The sequence below is a fragment of the Ursus arctos genome, unplaced genomic scaffold, assembly GCF_023065955.2.
Source record: "Ursus arctos isolate Adak ecotype North America unplaced genomic scaffold, UrsArc2.0 scaffold_13, whole genome shotgun sequence".
NCBI classification, from domain to species: domain Eukaryota; kingdom Metazoa; phylum Chordata; class Mammalia; order Carnivora; family Ursidae; genus Ursus; species Ursus arctos.
Genome location: NW_026622797.1, coordinates 68,264,193 through 68,290,663, shown reverse-complemented (window position 1 = coordinate 68,290,663; position 26,471 = coordinate 68,264,193). Strand labels below are relative to the sequence as shown.

Sequence of the window (26,471 nt, the reverse complement as noted above, 5' to 3'; positions counted from 1 at the left end):
TAAGTTATATTGAAAAGCAATTATCTTTCTCACATGGTTCAGAATATGTGTTTATAAATTCCTCAGATTTATATATTTTGCTAAATCTGCTAAGTTCCAATTTCATTAAACATTGTGAACAGTACATTTGTTTTAATTTACTGCAAAATCACTAAACCCTTTAAGGAAATAATGCTTTAAAAAGGCATGGCAGGCTTATGTTCTTTATTCTATAAATGATGGCTTTATGCATGTTTTTCCCATGTTAAAAATGACTACATCAATCCAATCTGTCCTCATTTCTCAAATAAAGTCTTAAGTGCTTTTTGGAAACACATTGGTTTTTCGACAATCTTTTAGAACTTAAATCCTGATGAGTGTTTTAATGTTAGACTGTGAAATAAGGCAGAATTCAAAGGCATTTCATGTTCTTCATGAGAATCTAGAATTTTTATTTGATTCCAGGTAACTTTGGACAATAGACATGATGGGATGTTTTCTCTTTGAATAAATAACAGTTTAATTATATCACTGAAATAAAATATAGTGTGGGCTTAATACATTGTAAATATTACGAAAGTACTACTTTGCTCTAGTAATTTAATAACTGAAGCCACATTGAATAACAATCTTACTGGTGCCCGTGTACGAAGTATTATACAGATCACTAACGAAGATATTGCAGCGGTTGCAAGGGTGTGACCAGCTCAACAAACATCTAACGATACGATACTCTTCTAAGAGGAAAAGGAATAATGTTAGATATACAGACAATAAAGAGTTATGTCTCCCAGTTGAAACATTGGAAAGAAGAATCCAGATAATCCGGTATCTTGATTCATACTATCACAAGAAAAGGTTTCCGTTCTTGGGGACTCTTTTCCCCAGCAAGCCTAGCACACTAAGTTCACGTGAAGATAGGTTTTAGGATGCCACAGCAATGTGAAGAAACTCTTCTCTCTGAAAATTACTGATTTGTAGGCCACTGCTTAAACATCTGATGTTTTTTTAAAACCTATTTATATACATTCAGCCCAAATCAGTAGATAAAATGTTTTGTCTATATTACAATAGGCATTGTTAACATTTCATCAGAAGGCCAATGCAAGACAATTGTGAATAGCCATTGCCCAGCATTTAGGAGATTTTAAAATATCATACAAATATACAGTTAGATTGCGAGAAATCTAATTTTGTGCATGATATTGGTGGTCTCTTTTACAGATGGGGAATGGCAGAAATGAGTCAACAGGACAGTAACTAGAGTGCTACTCATCCAGGGCCTAATTCTCATCTGGTGGTTGGGCCTACTTCCTGCAACGTGGGTTTAGGCAGCCAAAATTCCTTGACACGTCATGCTGGATAGACTTGACTCAACGTGGTGGGAAGGCTTGGGAGTCATCTCAAGTGTAGGCATATGTCTGCAGCTTCTCCCAGGTCCAGGTTTCTTTTCCATAAATCTCATATGCAATGGATAATTAGAGGTTCTTGGAAACAGCCCTCCTTGTCTAAATGAAACTATTCGTGTAGGGCTAAAAGATTCATCATTACTCTGAAAAAATTGAACAGGTTAGGAATTTGGCCCTTTCTGAAGACAGACGTGATGATGAAATGCATGGTCGGGACAAATATGTTACCTTCAGAGGAACATAGGTAAGTCTGAAGTCAGACCTTATACAACTTATGGAAATTTAAATTATATTTAAGTTAATGGGCCTAATTAAGGGACTAGGTAATGAATGATACTAATGAGTGGTAATTCTAATAAGTATACTCATTAGGGAGAACTTTTGAGTCTCTTGGGTTAGGAAATGATATTAAAAGCATCAAAGTGAATCAAACTAATTGAAGTGTTTTAAAATGAAGGTAGTGTAACACATGTGATGGTATTTCACAGATATTTCTTAGAATATCAATAAGCACCAAGTTTAGTGCTGTCAGCCCCATTGTCCCTTAATTCATTATATATGATTTAGATCTGGAAAGCACAACACACTATAAAATCTACATCGCATACACACAGATACAGTTTCAAAAATGAATCCTGGAATTTTTCTACCAATAACAAGAATTTCATCTTCCCCAGGTCTTCAGTAGCTGTGAGGAGAGAGTTGGTTCTGCCTGGTGAGCTCCGAGACACGTGGGTTGGTATTCAGGATAATGCGGGACAAAAGAGTGGCAATTCCTCAGGGGAACCAGACCTTGGTGAGTTTTTGTAAATGATCTTTTCTCTTTCTTCTAAAGAGATCTTATTCACCCTCCAGCATCCTGAGCCCTCCCCTGCATATTACAGACAGATAAAGTGAGGCAACCAGCAGGCAGATTTGAGCTGTCTATACAGACAGTTAAATCTACCCCAGCTTGCCCACAGGCCACATTCAGCTGCAGACGATACACTGCACAAGAGGACATTGCCCCGGAAGGCTGCTCGTCCATCTAGATTGCTAGAAGTCACCCGATAAATGCTAGCTCTCCACTCTAACTCATGCTGTGTGGGTCTCTGGGTCCTGGAGGAGCCATGCTTCATCTGTATGAGAAGACTATTTGTAAGTAAAATTTGTCAGGGTCAAGTGGCTTCTAAAGCAATATTAATGCTTACTGGGAAAAAGGCCTAATTCTGAGCACGCATCGCACCATTGAGGAGTATGAGGCTGGGGCATAAGAAGAAAGAAAGCCACGCTCATCTTAATACCAAGAAAGGAGGAGAGGCCTATTCCTTAGCCCAAACCCACCCAGTCAAAGCCGGGTCCTGGGTTGTCACCGAGGGCATCTGGGGGAAGCACAGAAGCAGTCATGTGTCCCCCAGGCCTCAGTCACAAGTGTGTCGGCTCTTCAGTACCTTTTTCTGTGTCACCTGCTGTCCGCCCGGCCTCCTTAGCCACATGGACCAGACCGGGTAGCCCTCCTTCAGCAAGTGGGGTCCAGTGCTGCTTAAACAGGATCACACCGCTACCCGTTCAACCGACAATTGTTAGTTACCATGGGGCTTTTTGGAGCCACATCCCTTTTGATGATATACCTGCCCGTGGACTTGGTCTACCTTAGCTGCTCCGAAGCCAAGACGCTCGTTTCCCAGCACTGACATGGCAAATACAGACCTTCACTTGTTCGTCATTGATCATTCCTTGCTAGACACAGGTCTTATGAAATATCTAAAGGTCACTTTAGTAGTACTGGACCCAATCCCTCAGGGGGGTGGGGAGGAATTTTCAGAATGTTTATGGTCAGTATTTTTATTAATGACCTTTCTGGAAGAACTCAATTTTAGAAACTGAATTCATGTGCAAGTGTGCAGCAACTGGTACGATTTACACTTGGTCACGGTTTTCTCACTTTATGACACGACTGTAACAGTTACAGGATAGAAACACACACACACACACATTTATATTCACACTCACGCACAGTATAATTTTACTGATCCAGACAATACTTCTTTTCAATTAAGAAAAAATGAAGACTCATTTGGCCACCCAGGCATGAAATCTACTGAAACCTGGAATATAAGAATGCAGTACTCTTCAAGTAAACAGCAATTGCACAGTGATAACAACATACATTAAGATTGACACATGCTGTCTTAAGAGGTCTAGTAATAGCTAAAGACTAAAGAAAGTCAGAGATGTCAGCCGGAAAAGTCAATATGCCTTCTCTCTTCCATTCTGATTGTAATCCATCACCCAACAGAACAGCCACAGTCCAGAAGATAATAAATGTCCATGTATGAAAATGCAGGGCTAACAAATTTTTAAGTGTCAATGAATTCTGCTCAATACTCTGAAATATCAGTCTTCAAATTCTTCTTGTTGTGTTAACAGAAAAATAAACCTTTATGGTTATCTCAATGTCAAATTTAAAGAGAATGGGAAAAATACTAAGGTTTCTAAAGTCACGGGCAATAAATTTTTAAAAAAGTGGTCTCACTGGTGTTTATCCGCTGCTGTGTCCCATTGTTCTCATGAAAGCCTCCCTTTCAGTTTGGCTGTACTAGACAAATATAAATAACACACAGTTAACACTGAAACACGTCTCACACGACACGATACAGTTTACAAAAGAGCTCTACTTTAGGACTGCAACTTGTAAAAACGGACATCTCTGATACTTATGGACAAATACATTTCACATTATAATGAGAGTTGTGGTTACAAAGGCATTACTCATTAGATGGTGTTTTCCTACGGGTCCTTAGACTTGAGACCGTGTAGCCGCAGGTGTCTCTCCTATTTCGCTGAGACTCTGAAGAAGCTTCAGTCACATCAGCAGCAGGCTTTCTTCACTGTCAACCCCTGAAGAACTCAGTTTCAGTACCTACACTATCGAAATGCTGAAGAACTGATAACCGATCCTGGTGAGGATCACCTTTCACTGAGCATGGTCAACTTAAAAAAATATAACCGATGAGACGACAGACTCTTCTAGATTTTAAGCTTAAAAAAAAAAAAAGAATTTCTTTTCCCATGCCGCCAGGAAGGCGTCAGGCTCACAGAGCCTCGGCAGACGTGTCTGTGGACACAGACATGGTCACCTTGGCGATCTTGACCGTGCTCTTGATGCAGCTCTCCGCGGCCCTGTGAACGCTGGCTGCGTTGTTGGCGTGTTTGTGCAGGCAGTCCGAGTCCCCCATGCTGTTGTCAAGAGGCTGTGCGGTGCCTTCGCACGAGGGGAACATACTCCGGAAAGCGTGCCTCAGGTCCTTGCTCCGCAGAGCGTAGATGATGGGGTTCACGGTGGAATTCAGCAGGCAGAGCATGCTGCAGAACGCGAACACCGTCTTAACGAGCTTGTTCATCTTCCCAAAGACGTCGTACACCATAATCGCAAGCAGAGGGCCCCAGCAGATGATTAAAACCACAAGGATCAGAACCAGGGTCTTGGCCAGCCGAATGTCCATGCGCGCCTGGTCGGGCCGCGTCACCTGCACCTTGCCGTCCTCCGACGTGTGGACGATGATGCTCTTCTGCGTGCCGCGCTGGATCATGCGCACCGCGTGGCTGTGGGCCTTCCAGAGGATATACATGTACGCGTACACGATGAACAGCAGCAGCACGCTGGTGACCCCGATCCAGAACATCAGGTAGGTCTCGTCAATGAGCGGGAAAATGTCCGAGCAAACGGACTGCAGCTTCTTGCAGTTCCAGCCCAGCAGGGGCAGCACGGCAATCACGATGGCGATGGTCCACATGAGGCAGAAGGCCACCACGGCCTTGGGCCTGGTGACGATCCTCTTATAAGCCAGGGGCCTGTGAATAGATATGTACCTGTCGATGGCTGTGAGGAACAGGCTGCCTACGGAGGCCGTGAAGGAGGCAGTGACCCCGCCCAGTTTGAAGAGAAACACGTTGGGGCTGTCTTTGCGGTGGAACACGTGGAAGTCCACAAAGCTGTAGACAAAGATGACGCTCCCCAGGAGGTCGGCCACGGCCAGGCTGCCGATGAAGTGGTAAGAGGGCCGGCAGCGGAGGCTGCGCGAGTGCAGGATGACGCACAGCACCAGCAGGTTCTCCAGAACCGTGAAGGTGCCCAGCGTGAGGGACAGCACGGCGATGGCCAGCTGCTGGCTGGGGTTCAGAATCATGAAGCACTCCATGTCCATGAAGTTCTCGCCACACTGGATGTTCTCCTCGTTCTCCTTGTAGGAAGAAAGGGACTTGTTGTAGAATTCGGTAATGTTCACCTGGTCTGCAGGGACCAACTGGGCGTTGTCTCCGGCAGTCATCTTTTCTTGGAAGGGGCTTCCCCGAAAGGAAGTTAAAGGAAATTTCTGTGGGAAGTACCCTAATTTGGATGCCATGTCACCTTTGATATCTTCGTATTGAATGTCATTGGAGCCCACGTAGAGGAGGTCTGTTGTGATGGTGCGGAAGGTGGTGTCGGCAAGGCCATCTAGGATAGACTTCATAACCTCCGTCTTGGGTTAGGCCAAACTCAAAAGGACTGAGAAAGAGACCCGCAGCACGGACTCCTAACAGGAGGGAAAACAAAAAAAGCTGAATGGTGAGAAGACTGGGAGAATAATAATTTTTTTAAAACCGACTGTAAACATCCCAAATGTGTACCATCATGTTATTTCATTCCTGTCTCTGAGCCTAGATAAAATCCCTGCCACATTCAGTCAACAAAATGAGTCAGTCAGTCAGTCAGTCAGTCAGAGAAAAGCCACCCAAAGTGGCGATGTGGAGGCGCCCACTAGAAACACATTTCTTTCATTATTTAAGCTGTCTGGATTTAAGTCACTGTGCGATCCTGTGTGTCAGACCTTCAGGGTCTGACAGTCAAGCGGAAGGAAGTGTGTCTTGGGCATGGCGTGCACCTCATAGTTGTGTTAGGAAGTGTCTACCACCTGGCTTCTACCGTCACACACACATAGCGTCCTAACGCTGGTGGGGATGGGGGGGAGCAACATGTCACACAGCTTCTGCTCTTAAAGACTTTATCACCTTGTCACACATGTAAGACTGAACGTACAACACAACCAAAGAATGAGGCGGTGTGGAATCAGGAACTGTGTTGTGCGGCCTGTATGCTGAGTGTGAAGGGGGAGAAAGAGACTTCTGAGAACCAGAGGAACAGATGACCATGGGGGAAAATCTGGATGCTGGCCTGTCTCCATCAGGCAAGTTTCCTCCCCCAGAGGAGACATTTGGACCAATGCACGGCTGAGGCAAACTTCAAAAATGTCTACACCAACCAAGAAAAATGTCATGAAGGGCAAACTTGCACTCAGGCTCCTAGGAAGACCACGATCCTGAACACTGGGAAGCAGTGATGATGGAGATCGTTTCCTGACAGTGTCCCCCATGAGTGGCATGGTGACACAAGTACGCTGGGAGACAGGAAACAGGCCTCAATGGTGTATCATCTAGGCTTTCCATGTAGACGGCACCGGAAATAAGGACGACTGAGAAAAGGGGGCCAAATTTTAAGGGCTCTTCAATTCTAAGATAAGCAATTTGGCGTTTATTTCAAAATAAAAAGCCAGGCAATTGATTTTACTATTTACAAAGGTCTTTTTAAAACATGGCGTTAGGTTTTTTTTTGCTTAAAAATATATTAGAATTACTGAGTGGTACCTATAATAATTAGAAAATAATCATAAAAACCAACATTTGATTTCCTAATTGTATTTTTCTTTTTTAAAAATGTATCACACGTATGGAGGGGGGAAGGATAGTTATTATCTTGGAACAAATGAAAATATTCTGAGTTCTCCTGCTAAAATACAGAGATTCTACCTATCTGAAGTCATGATTCATTTATTCATCCATTCAAGAAATTATGGAGCACCCGGTTTGTGCCAGGCACTGCAGTAGGTAGGCAGTAGGGGCTAGGGACGAACATTATCAAGTGAGTCCCTATCACAGAAGTATCCAGTGTGGCAGAGAACAGACAGCTGACCCCGTAATTATGATGAAGTGTGGTGACAGCTATGACTGGAGCTACACCAGATGCTGTTGGGAGTCGGGGGGCTGAAGGAGCCTTCCCCAGGGAAAGGATGTTTATGCCAAGAGTATGTAGGATTAGTGAGTGCAGACAGAACACTGAGGCAAAGAAGAAAAATTTAAATTAATACCTCAAGTATCACAATGTGGTTTTTTTTTCCCCCTTCTTGTTTATTTGGTAACTTGGAATAGGGACAAGATGCTAACTGTGGCCCACCTTCCCATATCCTGCCATCCCTGGGTCCAGGCTGTCTCCTGAGTCAATGCCACTCTCTGCAAACTTACATTTGCTAAACAACTCCATTCACATATGAACACTTTCACCCATCATCTGAGGGACACAGAAAATAGCCACAATGTGTGAGAGAGCTGTTAATGGTCCTGGCATATCCTCAAATCTGACTTTGGCCTCTCTACTCCCAACCATACACAGTGCTCACTGGCCCCGGGAGACATGCCGCCCTTTGGATCACACCTGCACACCTTCCTCCTTCCCTCTGAGCCTCTCCCTGTCTGAAATACACATTTCCATTGATCTTTCAAGACCTGGTGCCAAACTTACCTCCCTTTCTGACATCCCTTTGGCCAGCCCTTCCCACCAGGCAGAACTAGTTCCCCCAGTTTTTCCCTCTATTATAGGCCCCACTGTATGATTTAATCATGAGCTTACAAATTTACTTCCATAACTAGAAAGTGGTTTCCAAGCATAGGAATGGTGTCTTTTCCTCTTCTCTCTTTCACCAGCCTGATAACATGATAGCAGACAAGAAAGACAGGGCTGGTCTCCCTTAGAAATGTTCACATGATTCTAATAAGAGGCAGCTGAATTTTATTAACTGGTGCATAAAAGCAGTGATTTAATACTATTTATTTGCCTTTTCTAAAAATTAGAAGAGAGAAAGGTAATTAATTCAATGGATATTTGGCCTGAAAACCAAAACTCGAGCCCAACGTTCCTACTGGGAGCCAGTCCAGGACCTCCATTCCCTAAGTACTCTTATTTCAAGCAACTAACTTGCCCTTCATGCTTCCCAATTTTGAACAAATTTATTTGAAATTTTCATCATTTATATGCATATATTACATCCATGTGATTCCAAATTCAAAAGGCACAGAAGGATACAAAGCAAAGTCAGTCTCTCCCATCACCACGTCCCAACCATCCACTTCTCCTTCCAGTGGCAAGAATGTCCCTGCCGCTTTTTCTAGAGATATTCTGTGTATACTCAAGCAAATATATAGATTCATTCTTTACTTTCTTTACTTTCTTTTTAACAAATACTAATATACCATATGTACTGTTCTGCACTTTGCTTTTCCATTTAAAAGTATACATGAAGACAGTTCCACATCGGTCCACAAAACCTCCCTGCATTTAGCAGGTGCCGTAAGCATCCGTTCGATGGATGGGACCAGCCTGCTTCTGTTGCACATTTAGGTGGTTTATCATCGCTTGCTGTTACAAATAGTGCTTCAGCAAATTACCTCCAGTTCTGTCTTTTTTCACATTTCTTATGGAATTATGAATAATCATATTAGTTGTCCAATCTCACACTTTGAACTTACCCTGGACTCCTCTTCTTTCTTGGACTCTCTAATCAAGCAGACCACAAAGACCACAGTCTTGCTGATTTTCCCTTTTTATGCACTTAGGGAGAGCTTGTTATGTGTAGGTGGCATCCTGAGCGTCTTACGTCTATCAGATTGTTTCTTTTTCACAATGGCCCTGTGAGGCGGGTGCTGCTCTTATCCCCATTTCACAGATGAAAGGCACAGAGAGGGTAAGGAGTTTGCCATCCACACAGCTGGTAGGGGATCGAGCCAGAACAAACCCAGAGGTTCCAGTTCGAGAGCAGTGCTAATAAAAATGTGATATGAGTCACATATGCAATTTTAAGGTTTCCACTCCTTAGGTAAAAAAAAAAAAAAGGTAAAAAGTGAAATTAATTTTAATAATATATTTTATTTAACCCAATGTATCCAAAATATTATTACTTCAACATGTGGTACTTGCCACATTTGAAGTTCTTAATCGCCGCCTGCCGCTAGCACTGCCAGACTGGACGGTACAGGTGCAGAGCTGCTTTTAACCTGAATGAACCATCATCCCTTTAACCTGAGCCAGGGATGCTACTGTCTCCCTTCTGTTCCCCACTGATTCCAACCAGTCAAAACACTAGTAATGACGAAAACACTGAATTAGGAGTTAGCAGACCGGGGCACCTGGGTGGCTCAGTCGTTAAGCGTCTGCCTTCGGCTCAGGGCGTGATCCCGGCGTTCTGGGATCGAGCCCCGCATCAGGCTCCTCTGCTAGGAGCCTGCTTCTTCCTCTCCCACTCCCCCTGCTTGCGTTCCCTCTCTCACTGGCTATCTCTCTCTGTCAAATAAATAAGAACTTAAAAAGAAAAAAAGGAGTTAGCAGACCAAGATTACTGTGAGACTTGTACTTGGACAAGGAGTTAATGTCTCTAAGCCTCAGTATTTCATCTGCAAAATGGGGATGAGGAGGATGATGATGTTGCCTAAGTCATACAAGTGTTCTAAAAATTAAATGAAAAAAAAAAAAAAGAAGCAGATATGCACTTAACATAGTGTCTGGCACAAAATTTAAGTCTTCAGTAAATATTAATTATTAATCATTACTTAGTACTATGACTCTTGCCATATATGTTTCAAGATAGCACATTGCCTTTTTAGATCATAGGCTGCTTATCCAATTTTAATTTTTGTCTCAGCACTTAAAGCATGAAAGAAATAGAAGATGCACACATGGGTAAGGGAGGAGGAAACGTCATTGGATGTCTATTATATAATTCCAGGAATTCCAGAGACCGCACACATATTCTATCATTAAATTGTCATGACAACTCTGTCAGGGGCTTATTTATAATCCCCATTTCACAGATAAGGAAATGGAGGTCATTAGATGTTAATGTAAATTGTCCAGAAGATGGAGGGTTTGTAGCTGAACCCGTGTCTCTCAGACTCCAGAATTTTTGCTCTTGGATTTTATGCACTGTGTTAGGAATGAACAGCAACTAGAATACAGCCATTTTGCTTTCTGTATTATATTCAAGTCTTCTAGCTTCTTACAAACTCAAATTAAGGCATTTTGTCAATAGTAATTAAGACTAGCTCCTACTAAATCACTATTTCCTATCCCAGCCCATCTAGGTAAATCTGCCTACTGGCATGGCCTCAAGGATTAAAATTTTAGTATCTGGAAGAGCTATAAAGCTTCTTCAGTGAAGACAAAGGATCACAGACCTTGTTGCAGTAATGCAAACCATGGGTGCCTGAGATTTACTCTGTATTCAGATCACCACATATGTGATCACAATTTCCCACTGCAATGCAACCAAGCCCTTTCATTAAAACAAACTAACTTGTTAAAGCTGAGCCAGAGCATGGTGTGGTTATGAAATATTGACTAATTTCTGTCCAATATCAGCCAACTTTAATTACGGAATACAGTTTTAAAGTATACATGGATTTTGTGTAGTTCAAGGATTTTAGTAACGTCAAAGTACCACTGTGCACAGGCTATTTTAACGGTTAATGGGATCATGGCGAAAAAGCAGTCCTCTGCATTTCAGTAATTCTTTCCTTTATTTCTACATTTGGATTATTACAGTAATTTTCACCTGATTATTTTTTGCATTGAGAGTTTTCTTTGAGAGTTCATTAGTAATACAGTTTAGGCTTTGGGGGATGCAGCTGCCATTAATTTTGTTTTCATTTGCTACTGGGAAAATCATAATTGGAAATTTCTAGCAAGATGAGTAGATGCACCTATTAAAGAAGCAGTTGGTTTTTATTACTGTTATAGTAAAACAATGATTGAATGACATTTAAGGGGATTTTCCCAGAATTCTGTTCTTAAAAATATAACCAACTTTTTCTAGTAATTTAAGCTATAACTCATTCCTTTATAAAAATAAAAATATCTTAATGTGTTGAATCTATGATTTAAAAAAAAACTTTAAGTTTTTAGAATGACATTACCTGTTCTGTTTGTCCATCTCACTAAATGCACACTTGTTTCTCCATTTACTACCCCTAAACTTATATAACTGGCAGACTATGGTATCACATCAAAGAAGTGCTCTGGGTACATCAGCAGCATGAAGCATTCTAAAGTCTACCTAGAGTCTACATCTTTGTTTCTGTAACCATTGAGGGTATAAAATATCCATGTTCTGATTAGGGTGAGCATTGAGTAAAAAACAAGACTCTTCTATATCAATATAATTAATAGCAGGTTCTTTTAGTCTTCACTGCCCTGCTGAAGACCTTCTTTGTTTTAGAGAGACATTTCAATAATTTAGACTTTTATCACGGGAGTCAAAATCCTTGCAGTTCTGGACCGTGCAGCATCTCTGGGTCTCCCCACAGGATGTCATGTCTAGTTGGGCAAAAAACCTTCTAGAAGTATCAGAAGGACCAGTGCTCCTGATATAGTTACAGACTGTCTCAGCCCTCCAGGCTCCTTCTCTAATATCCTAAGTGTAGAAATGCTTTAAGGACACAATGCCAAGCTCATAGTTTCTAAGTTGATAGGAGTCCAGGATATCAAATTCAGGAGTCCAAGCCCTTGCTTAAATGAACCCTGTTGTTCTCCCTTATTTCTTTGTTGGCTTTGTGTTGTTCTGCTCAGCTAGCTTGTGAAGGGTTCAAGAGAATGAAGGTGCCAGTGGATGTATTTGTTATTTTCCATTCATTTCTGGGAACAAGTCTGGTTTCTACTAATTTGATCAAGAAAAAATAACTTGATAATGTATTTCTCTAAAGTTAGTAGGAAAATTTTAGTTGACCCTTATAATTGTATTATGTCTAAGACATGTCCTCAATATACATGGCAGATCTCATGGGCCAACACCGTAACTCGATGAATCTTCTGCTATGGTTGAATGGGCAATTGAGTCTTTTCTAACTCTTACATAACCATCAGAGTTTTGGAATTATTAAAGTAGTTTGGTCACTTTTTGCATTATCTTCTATAGCAAAGAGCAGTAAAGGATTGACTTAATTATCCTGATAATTCAGGCAAAAATACATAATCCTTCTTCCTTGTATTAGTATCAGTTCCTTTTTCCATATATAAAAGAAAATTCTATTATGTAGGTAATGCTCGGTTGGTTCTCAAAGCTTTAGCTTTTCATATATTTTGTAATGTGGAATAGAAGTTATTAAATGCACCATTTTCTCTGGTCTTTGTTAGCAAGAAAATATATTTCATGAAAATATATCAATTAATATGAACTAAATAGACATTAAGGCACTTATAAGGCTATATTTCTGTTCAAATTTAACTTGAAGTATACCTAATTATTTAACATTTAAAAGCTTGTTAAAATTTAAAGAATTTTAGGGCTTAAAAAATGATGCTTTTAAAACTACATCAGATGGAACATTCACTATTAGGTGATGATGCGTAAGAAAAGCCTATCACAAAGGCAATGATACAAGTGAAATGATTTGTTGACTTTTGTAACCAGTTCCATGTATACATTTACCATTTAACTTTGTTCTCCTGTTTTGATGTTTCCTTTTACTAAGTGCCTTTATCTCTTTTTTTTTTTTAAAGAGAGCTACCTTTTCTACATATCTATGAAGAAAGTAATCAAGTATAATTGATTTAGCTTTCCCTTAAAAAAGAACATGAAAAATTTTCAACTCAATAGAAGCCACGGTCCAGATACAAAATACTCCATAAGCCTGTCTTTATCATGTATGTGAAATTGGGTCATTAAAAGCCAGCCCATAAACTATGTAGAACCCAGTAGACAGGTTACCTGACAGTTCACTGCCAAGGACAGCAACAGCTTAAAGAGCGCCACATGCTGGCCAGAGGGCAGCGTACCTTTCCGTTTCTTCATCTTTCAAGGAAGGAGTACGTTCTCTTTGAATTCACAAACATACAAATTAAGCCCAAGGAAAAATCAAGTCTTGTTTCTCTAGGTTCAAATCTCAGGGTGATTGGGTGATTCGGGTGATTAAATAAATGCACCATAGAGAAAATTCCAATTCCCCAACATTTTAATAAGAAACATTAGAAAGTTTATGTGCTAAGAATATATATTATTTTTTAAATATTTACACGCATTAGGTGCTATCACAATTCCCATTCTACGTATGAGCAAACTGTGGTAACGTTCTAGATCTCTAACTAGAAGAACAGAACTAGAACTCAACCCAGGGCTGGGTAACTCGAAGTCACTGCTCTTAACTTTGAGGTCCAGGAACCATATAATGAAATACTTTTCTTCATTTCTAAGGGGGAAGAACTGATTGTGGGGAAAGGAGGTAATAAGCAGCACCTGATCATTCTACACAGCAAACAACTGAAGTCTGAAGGGAAGATCTGTTGACAGCAAAAAGATCGGCCATACTGCTTGCAAATCACCCTTGCCCCATGGTCTTCAGGACAAAGTATGGTAATTCACTACAAGCTATACACCCTAACCCTAGATTAGCACCTTATTTTCAGTGACTGTTGGCAAAGAATAAGTAAAATATAACTTGTCTTTGCTGCTATTTTTTTAATTAGAATTTTCCCCCTTCATTTAGTCAATTGTAAGGATTGTGGGCCATAATGACAGTTTCCACAATACCAGCGGGGAATAGAGAGGACACCTTCTTTAGGTCTGAATGGGACGGGATGGTTGTTAGTAACAAAAGCTTGAAGCTTTCATTCCCATATGGAGAAATTCTAACTCACTTGAAATCACTCCATTTCCCACCATGAGCAGCGTGATATTGTAGGCCCAGACGGAAGGAGACTCTCTGCAGCCAGTTCCTAAGATGCTGGCTGGAATCGAGGCAGAAGAAATTCTGTAAACCTTTGTAAGGCTCGACGAGGGAGTGCCTGTGACAGATTCCTGGTGCCCAAAGAGCACACAGCTGTGTTACCACAACAGTGGGGCTCGTGGATACAAAGTTATAGGCCCTCACGTGCTTCACGTATCCCATTGTTACTGGGCACATACTCCGAGCCTAGCACCGTAGACATTAAATACGTATGGATGCATTACACCTGTGTCATGGATACGGGTCAGGGAAGCAGGAGAAATGATTTTCCATCTCACCCCACTCCGTCAAATAAAGGCCACCCATCTGTCCTTCTCCCACAGATGACAGGATAGAACGGGATATAAAAACATGTCATAGGCATGATATTGCATCATCCAACAGTATTGGGTTGTGTGGCCCAGTAACTGGGTTGTGTAATCCTCTTCCTATATAGGCTTTGAGTTTTTCTCCTAGGAGAGAGGATGGGCACTGCTGAGTCATCCTATGGCAGTCTTTCGTGTGTCTAAACCCTTCAAATCATGAACATCTTGAGAGGAGGGACCTGTCTTCTCTGCTGCACGTGTCTTCTGCCTGGCACAGTGCCTAGCACGGGGTAGGTACTTGGGACCTGTTTCCTAACTGACTGTTGGTGTGCATCGGCGACACGGCGCTGTGGGTAATTTTCCTTGGCATAAAGTCTGTTGGTTATTAGGGAATTAAAACTGAGTTTTGGTCTCATACAAACATCCACCTGAAAAAGGAAAAAAAAGAAGAAGAAGAAGAAGAAAAAAAGAAAAGCAACTGCCCAAATGTAAAGGTTACATAAAAGGCATCAACAATTATTCATCCCAGGATCTTTTATCTCATCGTTAAATGGAAATTATATAAGTGGAAGCTTGAGGCAAAGATCAGGTATATTTTTCTAATTCTGATCCTTGTTGAGCCTGGGTGTGTGTTATGAACCTCAATGTTTAGGCACATAGAAATGATAAAGAGATTTTTGTGACATGCACAACCTTGAATGAATCCTGATTACGTGCTGCTGATAGACCTTTAAAGACAATATATGAAGGAAGTTACGATTATAATGAAGTTTTTCCCTCGCTCGAATGCCAGTTATTATGCATTAATCTTTCCCAAAGGGGTTTCTCCACGTGCAAGTGTGTTTTCAAAACCACTTGTCAAGAGAAGTTATGTGAAAATTCAACCACTAGATGGAGTGGCTTTTGTAAGCCCTCAGGAATCAATTTGTTATTCTACTCAGTGGACATAGTTCTTGCTGTGGTTGAGCGACTTCTCCTCCTGCTACAACAATTTATGTATTTTACAACCAAATTAATTAAAACATAAATAAGGAAATATGTTATGGAGGGTTAAAATCGGTTATTATTACTGCCTACAAAAACTAAATTTTTAATTGCTTTTCTGGGGCAAAGGGGCATTGAGAAAATTTAATATATTGATAAAATTAATTGTGAATATTTGGAAGTCTGCCTCAAGAAAGTAATTAGGGATGAGTAAAGCAAAGTAGTTCTACTGGAAACAAATAATATGTTTATGCCAAGAGATGCTAAAAGTAAGATGGGCCTATCTCAGGAGCCCAAAATCAATTCTAATAACAAACCCAACTCATTTCTATTTTATGAAACATTTGGCCTTCCGGTTTTCATATACAAAATCACCAACACAGGCCATAATTCTGTCATGATAAAGGACAGAAAATTATTTATCATTCAGGGGCTACAATGGAATATTTCACAAGAGAAGCAAATATTTGTTCAAATGCTCATATGAATCAAGGATATGGTAGCTTTCTAAAAAATTCCGTTTCCTTCCTATCATTTTCTCACTGGAATAATTTTAAATAAGCTTTTATCATATAAATCCAGGATTCCCTTCAAACACAATTTTATAAATTAGGTACTTATGTGCCATCTCCTTTAGTTGAAATGTTAAAAAAAAAAATCAGTGTGTAGTAACATGCAAGATACAAACATAAAAATACGCTTTCAAGGGCAAATAATTATATACAAACAGAACCGGAAAAACCAGGTTTCAGTAAAGATGAAAAATATGCTTTGGAAATGTAGTTTCAAGTAAGCCGGAAGTGCGCAAATTGAAGGCAAGTATAGGATTTTGATGTCATCGAAACCATGAGGTGGTTCTGTTGTACTCATTCAAGGTCAAACCCTCCCTAGGATTTGTGTGGTGCAATTTCGTGATTATGAACAGAGCTGAGGAACTGCGAATATTCAGAAAAAGTGACGTGAAGATAAAGAATTAGGAAATAAGGTGGGTGAGAACTGGCTGGACATCCGGGTACATAGATCCCAAAGAACAGTCCGGGACGGCACACAGCGGTCTGCGAGCGCATGCAGAGGGATTTTATAGGCCAGTGGTTCTCAAGGGGTGATCTCCCAACCTGTAGTATCAGCATTACCAGGGAACTTTCAAAAACTGCAAATTCTCGGGTTCACCTCAGACCTACAGAGGCAGAAACCTCAGGTTCTGGCTCACAGGTGTGTTGCCGCAAGGCCCTCCAGGAGGTTCATGGAGACCTATGAGAAAGACTAAACGGGTCTTGGGGAGGGGATAAAAATTAACCTTTAGGAATTGAGGATAGGAAGAAAGACTGTTCTGTGAGTGTAGGTTTTTAGATCATTGAAATGGATGGCTAAAGGAGCCCGCTGCATGGGAAAGTAGTCTCCCAAAGAAGCTGCTTAGAACCAAGGTATTTCTATGTGACCGAAATAGAATAATGTGGTCTAGCCTGAAAATAAACATAACATAATGAGTGGGGAACCTCTCAGCGTTTTTCGGTCTACAATTCCGGGCTTCTCTGCACTTTTTTAGCAAATTTACTGTTATATTTTTGACCAACAAAGTGGCTTCAAGATATAGTGTGTACTTACCCAGCATGCAGACATAAATTAAGAACTCCACACACCATTTTCTCCTAATTCTATTTACAAAGTCTATGCAAAGCTTTCTAGGCCTGCTAGCCATTCCTTTCAATGCCACCGTGAAGGAACCCATGATGACTGAGAATAAAAGAACGCGAACCAGTAATAGTAGTTAACATTCAGCTTATTTTTTTAAGCTGGAAATGTTTCTGTTTCTGTTCGTCTCTCCCTCCCTCCCAATGTGTCACAGGAGATGCACCCAGAAAACAACAAACTAAAATGGAAATTTTGCAGTAGGCCAAGTAACGCAGGTCCGCTGCAAATTACCTTACAGAATTAAATTATGCAATTTATACTGCTTATAGCTGGCATATATCTTGCGAAAATACCTAAAAGTTATAAATATATGGAAATGTATCCCAAAGTACTTAAACATCTGATTTTGGGCAGACTGTTTCCTCTCTAATTATTTCATCAATAAAAATGGATCATAGATTACTCATACTTAAGTTACCTTAGCGGAGAACTACAATCATCCAAAGGTTTTCCCTTTCCTGGTTGTTGTTTGTAAGAAGTTTGATGTAATTTCCAAAACTAGTTGTCTATCGTCCAGAGTCAAATTCCCACATAGGCAAAAGCACCAAATTCTCTGGATAATCTTTTGCTTACTTTGGTTACGGTTTAAATCGTTCAGCTTTCTTTCTCCTCCACATGCATACTGCTTGCTCACCACAACTTGTACAAATGCTAGAGAAAACATTTACAAATTCTGGTAGCAGTGCATTGAAATGAGTTGGAAATCTAGTCCATTTAACAAGCCACACTGGAATAAACCAAAATACACAGATCATAGTGGCATTAAATTAAGTCTCTTTTCTAAAGAATAAATCAGGTTGATTACTTTTAAATACAGCTGAGTTAAAAGCAAACAGGACAGACAAAGGCATACTGCGTATGGTACTGGTTCACTTGCTATATTAGAAACATCTTGTTTAGCCTCTTGGCCAACAGAAATCAATGTTCTAAAATTTCCTAGATGAATATCCAGGAGAAATTTGTTTTTAAAAAGCACACTGGAATTTATCACCAATTTAAATGTAAAACTCCTTGTAACTTAACTCAATTTATAGAACTCATATTCCAATTTTCTTCTCTAAATAGATGGTCTAAAAGAACAGATGAAGAAATAATGAGGAAAGAAGGGAACCCTCCCATTTAAACATAAACTTTGAAAAACATTATTTCCTAATTATATTTTATTTTAATTATATTTAAATATACTACTGACATACACAGTTTGTGAAAGCATTTGCCAGTATATTCAACCACCACAACAGATTGCCTGGCACATCTTTGAAAAATGCCTCTGCTTTTCTTTAAAAAGCAAGAGCATGGAATTTGCTAGTAGGAATAAAAAAAAAATAGATATTACATTGTCACGTTTAGGAAACTATACTGCACTTTATCTCCTGAAGTCAAAAACAAATTTTAAATGCTTTTCAGAGTTGATAATGATGGTAAAGAATCAAGCCAAAGATATCAAATTTCTGCTCAATGAATCCAAACTCTACACAATTAAGAATCCAAACTCGAGGGGAAAAATAAGAATTAGATAATAAAATACTGTGCTCTTAGGGAAAAAATGATTTGCCATCTGTGTTAGGAGAAAAGAGAACTTAAATCCCTTGTTGCATTCAAAAAATGCAAAATCTATCTTAAGAAGCTTATTCAAAACTACAGAATATAATGCAATAATAGCACAATAGGTGAAAAAAGAAAAAGAGTTGGCTAAGGAATATTGATTCCCATCTAACCAGTCTCAACTCACATATTCAAAAACAGAAGAAAATAAAACAAACAAAGCAAAATTTTGAAAGCTTGCCTAAAGTGCAGGTGTGAACATTTCTCCAGCTGGGGCTACAACAGAATTTACAGGATTCTAGAACAACTGCTATGACTCTGCCGGGCCCATTTGCTCAGGTTTGGTGAGTAAACAATTCTTCCTTCAAATACCCATAAAACATAACAATGAGCCTCCATGGTCACCGAACTAGGAAATTAACCTGTCCGAATGAGACTTTAAAGTAGAGGACATCCAGAAGTTATTTGTTAATAATCCATATGGAAAGTCTTTCAAATATATGGAAAATATCAAGGAAAACTAGCTCAAGAATATATTTGTAATGGCAACTGTGCTAGAGAAATGATTGTAATGAAATGTACTTTACTTTCCACGAGGCACCCTTTCAGTGAAGAAACATGACCCAGGAAAGCTTTTAGTAAATATTTTCTGTTAAGAACTAGAGGTAATCACAGATTACTTTATGTAATGGCTTTGAGCTATTATCACTGATAGGTCATAAACATACCTATTATCCATTCAGGCCTGTTTGAGATAGGAGTTCCTCTAACATCAAACTATCTGAGTAGTACCAAGAGAGGTACTGGAAAACTACTAAAAACAAATTTCCCTTTCCCTCCCTCACATATTTCCTATAGTTTTAACTTATTTGTGATGGCACTATAATGTGCTGTATATTACAGATATGTTGATATTAATATGCATTCTGTGATATAGTAATAACCTTGTATTTTTTTCTCCCAACTTTCTTTGCAAAAATAATAAACAACTAGCAGGACTGGTGAAAACTGTATTAAACACATCAATCAGTGTTGATGAGAAAACTGTAATCAAAATTAGTTATTCCCACCCTGGCATCTTTGCAAGATTCCTAGAACACATGAGACTGGAACAGATTTCCACCACCCTGGAAAATCAGAATGGCCTTGTTTTGATGCAAGGTGGATACTTCTTTTGCCTTGAATCTTCTGGGTCCATCTGCACAGCTGCCTTGAATTTGGACATTTCCCCCAAATTTGTAGTATTTATTTAAAATCTGAATTATATATTCAGATATATAAAGACAATGGGTCCAAATTTTTATGTCAGCCATGATACACATCTATGAAAAAGTTTGTTCATAAAAATGTATACAAGTGTGTTTATACATCCCAATCATCTAAAATTATGCGGTATATAATTTGATGTTATATATTTTCTGGATGACATTTATTCTTTCTTTTAGTCCAGAACATATCTGGGAGAAATCTGAGTTGATCTATGTTATGTTATATAGTTAACCCAATCTAGTCTAAGAAGATACAGACCAGTAAATTAAATGATTATCAAAAACATTAAATAACAATTCAGTGGCCAAGTGTTGTATCCCCCAATTCCTCAGGAACAGTGTTCATGCAGTTATAATAGAAAGTGAACATTGTTATGAGAAAAGAATTAAGAAAGCGCTGGAGATGGGGGGGCATGAAGTCAAAATTTTGCCAGTAAAAAGTGTATCGATTGGTTTTGATTTCCTCTTATTCTTTAGCTTCTCTACCAATCTTCAATCAAGAAAAGAAAAACCAGCAGAGCTTGCAGTCCCTCAAAATATGGATATGCACTATGTAAACTTGGCCCCAGCAGTTTTTCAAATAATGTTGGATCCAGGTCTTTTCAGAGGCAAAAGCAGAATTATAAATAATTTAAACCCGAAGGCTGGTTTCCCTCTAACTAATTTGTCAGTTCAATTAGAAAATGATGAATACAAAAACTGAAGAGACAGATTACACTGGTGAAGACACAGCATCCTTTTTTGCAGGAATGAAAGCTCTCATCTGTGTTCTTAGGCAACTGAGCTAACATAATTACCCCAAGAATAACAGTCAGCAACCTCAAGGACAGTCTCCATCTGACTAACCAAATTCAAGACGCTATAACCAAATCTCATTTTAGTCATCACGTGTTGTTAGGTATCTCTAAATTCAATTTATTACTCTTTTTTTCCCTCAGCATTCCTGGAGAGCTAATTATGGGAAATAATCCCTTTTCTTATTAGGCCAACTGTTTTCTGGGAAGAAACATTTGGTAAGCGTGGTGAGCTATAAACTGCTATTATAAGTTCCATTTCATCATAGTTTATTCTTCAACAGCCAAGTATTCCAATTCTACTTCCAAACACTAATATGCAAGGCAACCAAGAAGCCTGTCTAAATTTCCTGGGGGTTCATGTTAATTCTGAGTCAAAGCAAAGAAGAATGTCACAAGATTGTTTTGAAAGAGTTTTTCAGGCTTTGCCTTAGTAATTAATAAGCTGACACTGCATACTAAATACTTATCAACACAATCAATGGGGCTGCTTCTTTCTTGAGAAAATAGGTAGACCGAATCAAGGAGTTTTCTTTTGGAATAGACTGTAATATGCCACAGATAGAGTGGTTCTTCCAGAGAATTTCATTCCCAGCAGTTTCATCTTGGTAACATTTAACAATTTCACTATTTTAACATTTTGAAATGCCAAAAAGAACACACTGATCCTGCAGCTAGGCTTATTAGAGAGGAACGATCTCACAGGCGACAGGGAGGCACAGAGTCCGCTGGGAAAAGGGTAACAGAAAAAGACAGAAAACAGTGGATAACAAACAAAGCCGAGCACTACTCCAACATGAAATCAGATTTTCACCAAAATGTAAAACTTTACACACCAAATTAAATAATATCATCTATGGTTTATTTAAGGGACTAGGCATAACGTTCTTTTCATCTATACCGAAGCTATCTATTAAAATTGGGGGGTGTGAATATCTAATTTGCCTTCCTAACAATGAGTATGCAAGCATAGTAATCTTATTTTTGAAAGGTCAGAACTGAGCATTTCCCCCCTGTGGCATCACTTTACCCCCACAGAGACTTAGGAACACAATGAGACCTTTCCCCATCAGACACTCATACATACCTCAGCCAGGATTGCTCCTTGCCTGGAGTGGGAGACATCTTTGGAACAAAAAGAATCTGTTTACAGTAAGTTCTCTTGATAACCTAAAATGGATTAGTTTTTAAAAACCACGTCCATCCTCTTGCCTCTTGCCCAACTACAGCAACGCTATCGTGCCTGCAAGTAACCGCTTACAGTATGCAACACTGAAAATCCTGGAGGTGTGTGGATTCTGTTCATGTATGGATATAATCAGAAAATTATTTGTCTCACTTAAGAAACTATGCATGGCCTTTTATTTTGATTAAATTGCTTTTAACTGAGTGAGAGATGGGGGGAAGGCAGAAGGAGTGAGGGGGGGCAAGGGACAGAGAAAAATCAATCAGTATATTTTCCCTTGCAAACTGTCAGTAGGGTGGGATTAGAAAAGCAACACTTTAAATCAGATAAAGTCCTATGGGAACCTTAAAGGTTAGTTGCTCTGAGCTTCTCCATATTCTGCAAAATAGATTGATGGCAGCGGTCACCCCACTGATACTCAATGTTCACTGAGTTTACGCTAAGAAATTGCATTTCCCCCATTGTTGAAAAGACATTAACTTGGTCATAAAAAATGAGGAGAAGTTATGGGACCCATAGAGATATCTTTCAACACCTTTAAAACCAGTAACTCTGTTCTAATCTCTCATTAAATGCCCAAGGATGCTTAATGTATCAAGAAGCAACAACAAAGACAAGAATAGCACTTAATTTGAAGGGAAATAAAAAAGAAGGGAGGCAAAATGATGGACAGATTACAATTTTTTTTCTCATTTGTTCAATTTAAAACTAACATTGGAAACATGCATGTTGCTTTCAAACTTTCAAATGACCAAATGACAGTTTCTCACGTCTGTCACTGCAAACATTTCTACTGGAGAGGCGATCCACTTATGATTGTGAGCCTTACCGAAAATTGTCTTCCAAAAACACAGCAACTTTTTTCATCTAATGGCTAGTTCCGGGTTAGATGGTTCCATCAACATTCAAATTTAGATGTTAAATATACATTTACTTTTCCTCCAAAAGAGTGGCTCCTGCAGCTATATTTTCTACACCCAAAGTTTATTATTTGACATACATTTCTTTATATGACATTTACTATTTTAGACAGTTCCTAGGTTTGGTGCAGAGATCGATGTATTTGGGAACACTTAGTTGCTGATAATGGTTTATAGACGTTCAGCACCAACTCAAGCGCCTATTTTTTCAAACATGCACAATTACACGTTTTCTACAAACACACATCAGTGTATACACAGGTGCACACACATTCAATAAGTAGTAAATGGTAGAAACCTCCAGAAGTAGCACAGAGCACAGTTTACAAGCTGGGGCTATAGAGCTAAGTAAACATTAGCGCACGATTCGCTCACACGGAATAAGAACTCCACGAAGGACACTTGGGGACTACACTGGTCAGTACCCGAGGGGGCGGGAGGCGGAAAAAGTATTTCCAAACGCAACCCTGCCAGGTCTTACCCTTCGCATCCCCCGGTCCTCGGGGAGAAGCTCCCTCGGCAACCTCTCGCCCAGCGTAGGGCTGCTTCTCTGCTAGAACGAAACGTTCCGCCCGACTCTACGGAGCTCTGCCGGGAGCCGAGGCGCCCCGCCCGGGCCAGGGGAAGGCACTGGCGCCGGGGGAGCCAAGAAGAGGCGGAGGCGGAAAAGAAGTGCAGAAGGAAGGGGTGGCCGAGGGAGTAGCCGGAGGGAGGCGGCGCCGGCGCGGGGATGCGGGCGAGGCGGGGTGGGGTGGAGCGGGGTGTGCCTCCGTCGGTCGGTCAGTAAGTCAGTCGGTCCACGCTGCCCGCACGCCGGCGTCCCCTGCCTCCTGCGCCCGCCCGCGACAGCGACCGGGACTGGCGACCCCTCCGCTCCCGCCGCCCGCGAGCCTCGCCCCTTCCCCGGGCTCTCCAATGGGTCCTCCCGCGCGCCCCGCCTGGCTCGGCGTGGGGCCGCAGGTCTCCGCCAGCACAGGCGCCCGTCGCCTCGCCACGCTCGTGCGGTCCCTGCCTCTGCCTCCGCTGGCGCTCTGTCTCTGGCTCCCTCTCGCTCCAGTCCCATTTATGAAGCGCGGTCCCATCACGTGTTAATGAGCCTTTGTCCTGCCCTGGCAGCGGCGGCGGCACAGACCCCACCGAGGGAACTGCGCGGGGAGGGACCCGCGCACCGCGCAGCGCGGCACCCGTGGCTCCAAACTTTGCTGGCGCGGGGGACCTGCCGTGGCGCCGGCCCTGGGGCCGGAGGGGACAAGCCTCTCCGGCCCGCGTCACCTACTTCTCTTCCTCCTCCTCCTGCTTCTTCTGCGCCGCCGCCGCCGCGGTCCCGGGGGCTCCCACTGCCAGGACCTGGCTCTCCTCCCGGATACCCTCACACCCGGGCCGAGCCAAGAAGGGGCTCGTGCCTGCGCCGCCCCCGACCTCGGGGCCATTAATCACGCTCGCCCCTGCTGCGCGCCGAGCCAACACCTTGCGCGGGGGTCACGTCTGGGGCAGCGGGCTGAGCCGGAAGGGAGAGGGGAGCAGGAGGCAAGAGGCCCAGGCGCGCCGACCGGGGGGTGCGGCCACCGGCGGTTCAGCTTGCTCCAGGTCGCCCCCGCGGCGGGCAATAGTGAGCCAGGCCTGGGGGCGGGCGAAGCGTTGGGACCGCGCTGCGCAGCCCCCGAGCAGTTTGCTACCTGTCGGTGGCCACGCGACCACCTGTCCTCCGCCCTCGGGGCAGCGGCTGGCTTCGCGCTGGCCTTCTTCTCCAGCCCCCGTCGCCCCCGCCCGGCGCGGACCACTCGGGCACGCCCCACCCGCACGCCCCGGCTACAAAGAGTTGTGCTCAGTAGGCGGCTGGTTCTGCGCCTCCCCGCGCGGCGCGCCCCCTGCCCAGCCGCCGGGGGACCCAGCTCCTCGCACCTTCCCTCACGAGGAGGAGGCCCCCCTCCAGGGCCGGGCGGGAGGCGCACGGGGCTCGGGGACAGCCGCCACAGGCGCCTGGGGAACCGCGGTGCGCCCGGTGGCCGCGACAGGAATTAGGGTACATGCTCATTAATTGGTTCCACTATCAGCCGCCGTCTGCCTCCCGTGTGCACGGATCAAACCTTAATTGGTCTTTACATTTATCATGGTGAATTGCGAACCTACAAACAAGCCCTAGTCGCTGCTTCAGCAGAAAAGGCGCTCCCCCTCCCTCCGGGGGCCCAGGCAGAGTTGTGGCGCGGCGCCGGTGGTTGTTTAGACATCTTTCTCTCTCGTGAGTTGGGCCGAGGGAGAACTGCACGGTTTCCACCTGATGGAGGGAGCCACGTCACTCCGGGCCCCAAGAACCCTGCCGAAGGCACTTGGTTCGCTTCCCAGGCCTCCTCTCCGTGGTTGCCTCAGCGTTCATTTTATGACGCCTCGCGAGGGATCCAGCAAATTCCGCCCCAGTCCTCCTTCCGCACGCCCTCGGGTAGCGACCTCCACGTTCCTCTCGCCCCAGGCCAGAGCCCAACGGCACTTGTAACATCTGGGCCCCATATTTGGACTACGTGGCAAGAATCTGGAAAAGCCAACCTCTGAAGAAAGAGGGGAAATTGGTGGGGAGGAAGCCAGAGGGTGGTAAGCCCAGAACTCTGGAGGCCTTAAGTGCCTTTTGGAAACATCAGACCAATCATAGACTAGACAGGTTTCCTGCAGAGTGATAGTTCAGTCTTCGAAAATCTCCCCAGATTGCTTTAGGTTAGGAAAATTATTTCCCATTTCCCCATGGGGGAAGTAACCATTTAAGAATCCACAGGTGAAATGATCGATTTCTACTGGGTAGGTAGATGGAATGGGTAAGGACCAAAGACCTGACGGACCCATGGATAGATGGAGGAATAACTGACCTGTGGGTAGATGTGGGATGAGCGCTGGGCATTGAACCTGGTGCCTGGTGCAGGCTCTACACACAGCAGAGGAAAGCATCTTCAGCCCACCTCCACTGGGGAGACAGTTTCATCTTAAGATGTAAAAGCCGGGTAGGGAGGCTTCAGCATCTGTTGCTTCTATTTTCTTTTTAGGGGTCATGGTTGTTAGATTTTTACCTTCACCTACACCCTTGGCTGGAGGACATACAGTTTTGCTCTTCTTGTGACTCCCACACTCTAATTTCCCAAGTGAGTTGGCGACTTGACACCAACTTCAGAATGTTGCCACTTGCACGTAGCCCAGGTTCAAACGATCGCTAGCCTTTAAAAGAAAGGATCTAGGTAGGTCTTCTTGCTGTGATGGGCGCGTCTTTCAGGCGACGGGAAAATTGGAGAGCTCGTGGAAGGCTTTCTAGCAACAGGATTTCACATGGGCAGTGCCAGTCTTCCCTGTGGGCTGGTGATCTGTGCTCTTGGGGAGGCCTGGGTATTTAGGATCCCTCGAAGCCACCATTCCAGCACACCCCACGGGTACCCCTGATAGGACATTCTCCCACTCATCAACCTATGCCTTGGTGTTCAATATCAAATCTAAAGGTGAAAACCATTTGCAACCCACGAAAGGTACTCCATGGAAATGTCATATCTCAACTCATTCACACCAGCTTTT

The 26,471-nt window shown here is 42.3% G+C and overlaps 1 protein-coding gene across 1 annotated transcript; it reads right to left on the bottom strand.

The window, feature by feature from the left end:
• Positions 1–1,163: 1,163 nt before the first annotated feature.
• CNR1 (cannabinoid receptor 1) lies at positions 1,164–23,567 on the bottom strand. The gene is made up of 2 exons (XM_026511831.4): positions 23,407–23,567; positions 1,164–5,944 (listed from the first exon to the last, which is right to left on the bottom strand). The coding sequence occupies exon 2, from the start codon at positions 5,879–5,881 to the stop codon at positions 4,463–4,465; it is 1,419 nt and encodes a 472-aa protein (XP_026367616.1). The 5' UTR covers positions 5,882–5,944; positions 23,407–23,567; the 3' UTR covers positions 1,164–4,462.
• Between the last annotated feature and the right edge of the window lie 2,904 nt (positions 23,568–26,471).